Source organism: Chiloscyllium plagiosum, unplaced genomic scaffold (assembly GCF_037043375.1).
Source record: "Chiloscyllium plagiosum isolate Xiang-an unplaced genomic scaffold, Cpla_swu_hap1 HiC_scaffold_20, whole genome shotgun sequence".
In the NCBI taxonomy this organism is placed as follows: domain Eukaryota; kingdom Metazoa; phylum Chordata; class Chondrichthyes; order Orectolobiformes; family Hemiscylliidae; genus Chiloscyllium; species Chiloscyllium plagiosum.
This window is the reverse complement of record NW_028270158.1, coordinates 34,245,148-34,250,638: the sequence shown is the minus strand read 5'-3', so window position 1 is coordinate 34,250,638 and position 5,491 is coordinate 34,245,148. Positions and strand designations below refer to the sequence as shown.

Here is a 5,491-nt window from a genome sequence, read left to right as displayed (position 1 = left end):
GCACCTTCTCGAGTAGGTACATCCACATACTGAATCAGAAAATTGTCTTGTACACACTTAAGAAATTCCTCTCCATCTAAACCTTTAACACTATGGCAGTCCCAGTCGATGTTTGGAAAGTTAAAATCCCCGACCATAACTACCCTATTATTCTTACAGATAGCTGCGATCTCCTTACAAGTTTGTTTCTCAATTTCCCTCTGACTATTGGGGGGTCTATAATACAATCCCTTATCAAAAATGCCACTCCCCTTCCTCTCATGCCTCCCTTTCAATCCTTCCTGTAGCATTTGTATCCTGGAACATTAAGCTGCCAGTCCTGCCCATCCCTGAGCCATGTTTCCGTAATTGCTATGATATCCCAGTCCCATGTTCCTCACCATGCTTTGAGTTCATCTGCCTTCCCTGTTAGGCCCCTTGCATTGAAATAAATGCAGTTTAATTTATTAATCCTACCTTGTCCCTGCCTGCCCTGACTGTTTGACTCACTTCTGTTCTCAGCTGTACCTGTCTCAGATCGATCTTGTTTCCTCAGTATCTTCCTGGATCCCCACCCCACCTTACTAGTTTAAATCCTCCCAAGTAGTTCTACTAAATTTCCCTGCCAGTATATTAGTTGCCTTCCAATTTAGGTGCAATCCGTCCTTCTTGTACAGGTCACTTCTACCCCAAAAGAGATTCCAATTATCCAAAAATGTGAATCCTTCTCCCATACACCAGCTCCTCAGCCATGCATTCATCTGCTCTATCCTCCTATTCCTGCCCTCACTAGCTCGTAGCACTGTGAGTAATCCAGATATTACTACCCTTGCGGACCTCCTTTTTTAATTTCTGCCTAATTCTCTGTAATCTCCCTTCATAATCTCAACCTTTTCCCTTCCAATGTCGTTGGTTCCAATGTGGACAATGACCTCCTGCTGGTCCCTCTCCCCGGTGAGAACATTCTGCACCCTCTCGGAGACATCCTTGATCCTGAAAACAACACACCATTCTGCTTTTTCTCTGGTCACAGAAACATCTGTCTGTACCTCTGACTACAGAATCCCCTCATACAATTGATCTCTTGGAAGCCAACGTACCCCTCGTTGCATTAGAGCCAGTCTTAATACCAGAAACTTGGCTGTTCATGCTACGTTTCCTTGAGAATCCATCACCCCCTACATTTTCCAAAACAGCATACCTGTTTGAAATAGGTATATCCACAAAAGACTCTTGCATTAGCTGCCTACCTCTCTTACCCTTCCTGGAGTTAACCCATCTATATGGCTCTATCTGAGACTTTTCCCCCCTTCGTATAACTGCCATCCATCACATTCATCTATATCTATACCCTCATGTTGCGCAGTATAGTAGCAACGCTGGTTTGATTCCAGTCTCACGTGACTGTGTGAAGCTTGCATATCCTGTGTCGGTATGGGTTTTCTCCCACCATCCAAAAAAATGTGCAGGTTAGGTAAATTGGCGATGCTAAATTGCCTAGTATTCAGGTGCATTAGTATGGGTTAAATTAATAATAGGGTCAGGGTGGGTTACTCTTCAGAGTCAGCGTGGACTTGTGGGGCCAAAGCCTGTTTCTACACTATAGTTATTCTATGATTCTTGCAATATAGTCATCTGGATGTATCACCTAAGCCTCATTTTAAATTAGCCTTTTGGTAATAGAGAATTCAAATATTGCTGAAAAGGAAAACACTTACGATTTGTGAATTGTCCTAATACAAGATGAAAAGTCTTGAGGAAAATATTTACTGTAACAGGTGTTATCATTGAGAAAGCAATTAGATAACGGAAAGGGTAGCTTTAAAATTTAAGCCCACTATTTAACATGGGTTGTTTAATTTCTTAGTGCAATTCCTTAAACATTTTGATTGTTACCTATTAATTTGAAACATCAGCATATGCCCTATGTATTAAGTGTATATCTTCCAGTCTGTGCAACTGCACCAGCATTACTATGCATTCAGATTAGTAAAAGTGTACAATTACAATGTTGAAGATTAGATGTGATTGTGTTATAAGTTTTGAAAATCATGGAATCAGGAGTTTAGGACATAAGATCCATCTCAGCAGCATCAGATTCAAAATTTAAGAGACTCTTTGTACAGCTAGGTTTGTCTTTATTTATAAAATTTACTTAATTCTCAAATCCAAGTTGGAGTGTTGGGGGGGGGGGGGGGGGGGGATATAAAAACCCTAAAATGGTCAAGTACACTTGAATTATATGATAGCACAATTCCAATAGGTATGACTTACTAATTTACAGAACAAGTCTCAGAACTCATCTTCCAATTCTGAAATGGAAACAGCAACATCTAAAATACTGTAAACTTGAAGAGAGACTCAAACAGCTGAGGTAGTGGAAAGTTTTATTTACAACCCCATTGGAAATCAGCAAATTGCAAAGAACGAACCTACAGTTTCTCTCTTCTCTCCTCCCCCCTCCCCCGCGCGCCCCCCCCCAAATGCATGCAAGGTTAAGAGTCCGGCTGTATACAATAAAATCAGGAGGTAGCACGGACAAAAGATACAAATGTTTTATTTTGTAACCTGAGCCAAGAGTCTGAAGGAATGTTTACAAAACATTTTACTAGTTCCATACTAAGTCACAATACTCAATACTAACAAAAATACAAAATAAAGGCCCAGCCTCCACAAGAAGCCAAGTTTACAGTCCAATAATGCTTTAGAAATCATTTAAATGTCACTTCAAAATAGTTGGGAGAAAAAGTCAAGAAGCAGAGTTAAGCACGCTCTCCTCTGATCCGCCGTGCCAGCTGGATATCTTTGGGCATAATGGTCACTCGTTTGGCATGGATGGCACACAGGTTGGTGTCCTCAAACAGGCCAACCAAGTAAGCCTCACTGGCTTCCTGCAACAAAAAAAATTAAATCTTTAGAAAGAAAAGTTCCAAGTTCAGTCATACACTGTCATTGAGAATTATCAATCACTCAATCCCCACTTTATATTTGCATTACTTCTGTAGTGATTTGGTTGGCTGTTTCAAATCCCCCTAACATCAAGAGAAGTGTGCATTTGTAGAAGGTAGCAGGGAGAGAAGTGGACTTGTAATGATAAAATGTGTACAGAAACTGCAAGCTAAGTTCCAGAGCAGAAATTTTATTGCTGGTATATGGTACTCAATACGGTCTGAAGCCCATCATGGGATTCTAGATGAAAAATAGCATGGAAAATTAGAAATACTGGGTTCAACCACTCAGGATAGATGTTTAGATTCAGAATAAAGCAGAAATCAAAAGTCAGTTTCTGCCACATCCTGGCTCAGATCCTTGTGGCAAGCAGAGCCACAGCTAAAGGAACAGCATTCAATTTGTCAAAGGTGAAAGGAAAGAATTTTGATGCTATTAGCGGGCAGTCGCAACATCTGCTAGCGTCAGAGCTCAAGGTCTCAAAACATTACGCGTCCTACCTGCAAAGCTCCAATTGCAGCACTCTGAAACCGCAAGTCAGTTTTGAAGTCCTGAGCAATTTCCCTCACCAGGCGCTGGAAAGGTAGTTTACGGATGAGCAACTCCGTAGACTTCTGGTATCGGCGGATTTCTCGGAGGGCGACTGTTCCCGGCCTAATTGTGGAAACACAAGTTAATGAGAAACGAATTCACCAGTTAATAGACCAAGGCAGCCCGAAGAACAAGCCACAGATGTTGCAGTATCTTTCTACTCCATTACTGAGAAGGGGTATTAAGATCCACATGGGTCGAACTCTATGCTTAACTTTATGATTAGAGGCATTAAAGCAATGGAGTGTATCGAAAGTTGAAAGGAACGTGGCCGGTGAGGCATAGGAAACCCTGTACAAGTGTATTCAGGGAAATCAAGCAAAGGCTTTCTAGTCATTGAAGGAGATAAGTCACACTCACCGGTAACGATGGGGTTTCTTCACTCCGCCGGTGGACGGAGCACTTTTCCGGGCCGCTTTGGTGGCCAGCTGCTTCCTGGGCGCTTTACCGCCAGTGGATTTACGGGCGGTCTGTTTGGTACGAGCCATCTCCGCTCACAGGATCTACATGAGGAGTAAAAGTCAGAAGCGGTCACTCAACCCGCTCGCCTCCCGCTCTGTGTAGAGTGACGAGCACCAAGTCCAATCAGTATGGAGCGGGGGCGGTACTTATGCACGCCCGAATTCACACAACGAAATGGCGGCCGTGTGGTACTTCAGCAAATTAGTGGCTGGGAAATCACCTAACCCTGGGGCCCACCCACAGCGATCAGGCAATCATTTCACTCAACAACGCTCCGTCCGGTTACAGCTCCAGCCGAGCCAACGGGAACTGGGGCGGGGAGAACGACCCTTTCCGTGCCTGATGCGAGAACTAGCGATTCCTCTTCCCCTTCCACTGCGGGACTCGCAGCGCCGCGCCGCTCAAAGACAAACCCGAACTCCGGCTCGCCCCAAGTAGTACAAACAAAACACAGGCCGAGACCAGACCCCGACCTTCTACACTGCCCCGAACCAAGCACCCCATGATTCACCGACAAGAAAACATACAACCCAGCGACAAAACCAAAGATAAACGCGAGCAATGACAACAAATTCCAAACGAATTTCAGTCGAAATAAAAACAATGACACGGAACTTCACAGCACTCACCAGACACACTCCTCGCAACAAAAATCCGACTGTGACTGGCGGCTCTTCAAACAGCATTATTTATAACCTGCTTGACGTCATTCCTGGGACAACGTCACACAACAGCCTGTCCTTGAAACTCATTGGTCGGTGCTCTTTGTAGCTATTGTAGTATGGTAATTAGCAGCGTTGGCTCCGCCTCCTTGTTCCTTGTTGGATTCTGCCTAGTTCCTCCTTCACGTTCAAGCACATAAACAACAGAATTATTGCAGCAGTGAAGAGCTGATTTTCGTGTAAATTAACCGGTTTAGTGCAAATACCATCTGTCCATTTTTCCAAAACCAATGACTGTTTCCATTTCCAGAATGATATTTTAAAATTAAGATATTTTAAAATGCCTTTTGCAATGAAAATCCTATTGCAATCCTTCTTAGTCCTTGGTAAAATAAAGTACTTTTGTTTTTGACGATGGCGGGGAGGGTGAGGCAGTATTCGTGTTTAATTGCATGTACACACAGGACTTGTCCTCAAGCCAACTCTCTCGCCCACTCATTTTCCTCCCACTGAGATTTCATTCAGCTCAAACCGGTTTGCATTGTGGTGAAGACATTTGTGTACCTTCAAATAAAGCTTCAGAAAATATTTTAGCTTTCAGTGGTTTACAAATTTACTATCAACCGGAACTGACCGTGAAGCATGTGAATATCGTAACAGCATGAATTATGACGAATACAGCACTCGTGGTTTGTTTCAAATTTTTCATCTGAATCTTATTTATGGATAACGTAATTACTTTAAAATATTTTAAATAGATTTAATTATTGAGAGTTCAGTCATTATAAATTGTGTAGCAGAGCAAAAAGCTTAAATATATTAATAGGTAATACAATTTTAATGAAAGA

The 5,491-nt window shown here is 42.6% G+C and overlaps 1 protein-coding gene across 1 annotated transcript; it reads right to left on the bottom strand.

Annotated features, from left to right (window-relative positions):
* Positions 1–2,520: 2,520 nt before the first annotated feature.
* h3f3a (H3 histone, family 3A) lies at positions 2,521–4,734 on the bottom strand. The gene is made up of 4 exons (XM_043711636.2): positions 4,611–4,734; positions 3,880–4,022; positions 3,429–3,582; positions 2,521–2,870 (listed from the first exon to the last, which is right to left on the bottom strand). Exons 2-4 carry the CDS (start codon positions 4,005–4,007, stop codon positions 2,742–2,744), a joined length of 411 nt encoding a protein of 136 aa, XP_043567571.1. The 5' UTR covers positions 4,008–4,022; positions 4,611–4,734; the 3' UTR covers positions 2,521–2,741.
* Between the last annotated feature and the right edge of the window lie 757 nt (positions 4,735–5,491).

Bases quoted from the DNA above. Each gene is read 5' to 3' on its own strand.
- h3f3a (XM_043711636.2), bottom strand. From the start codon at position 4,007: ATGGCTCGTACCAAACAGACCGCCCGTAAATCCACTGGCGGTAAAGCG. The intron at 3,583-3,879 runs GTGAGTGTGACT...TTCCACAATTAG, and splicing joins AAGAAACCCCATCGTTACCG to GCCGGGAACAGTCGCCCTCC. The intron at 2,871-3,428 runs GTAGGACGCGTA...TTTTTGTTGCAG, and splicing joins CTGCAATTGGAGCTTTGCAG to GAAGCCAGTGAGGCTTACTT.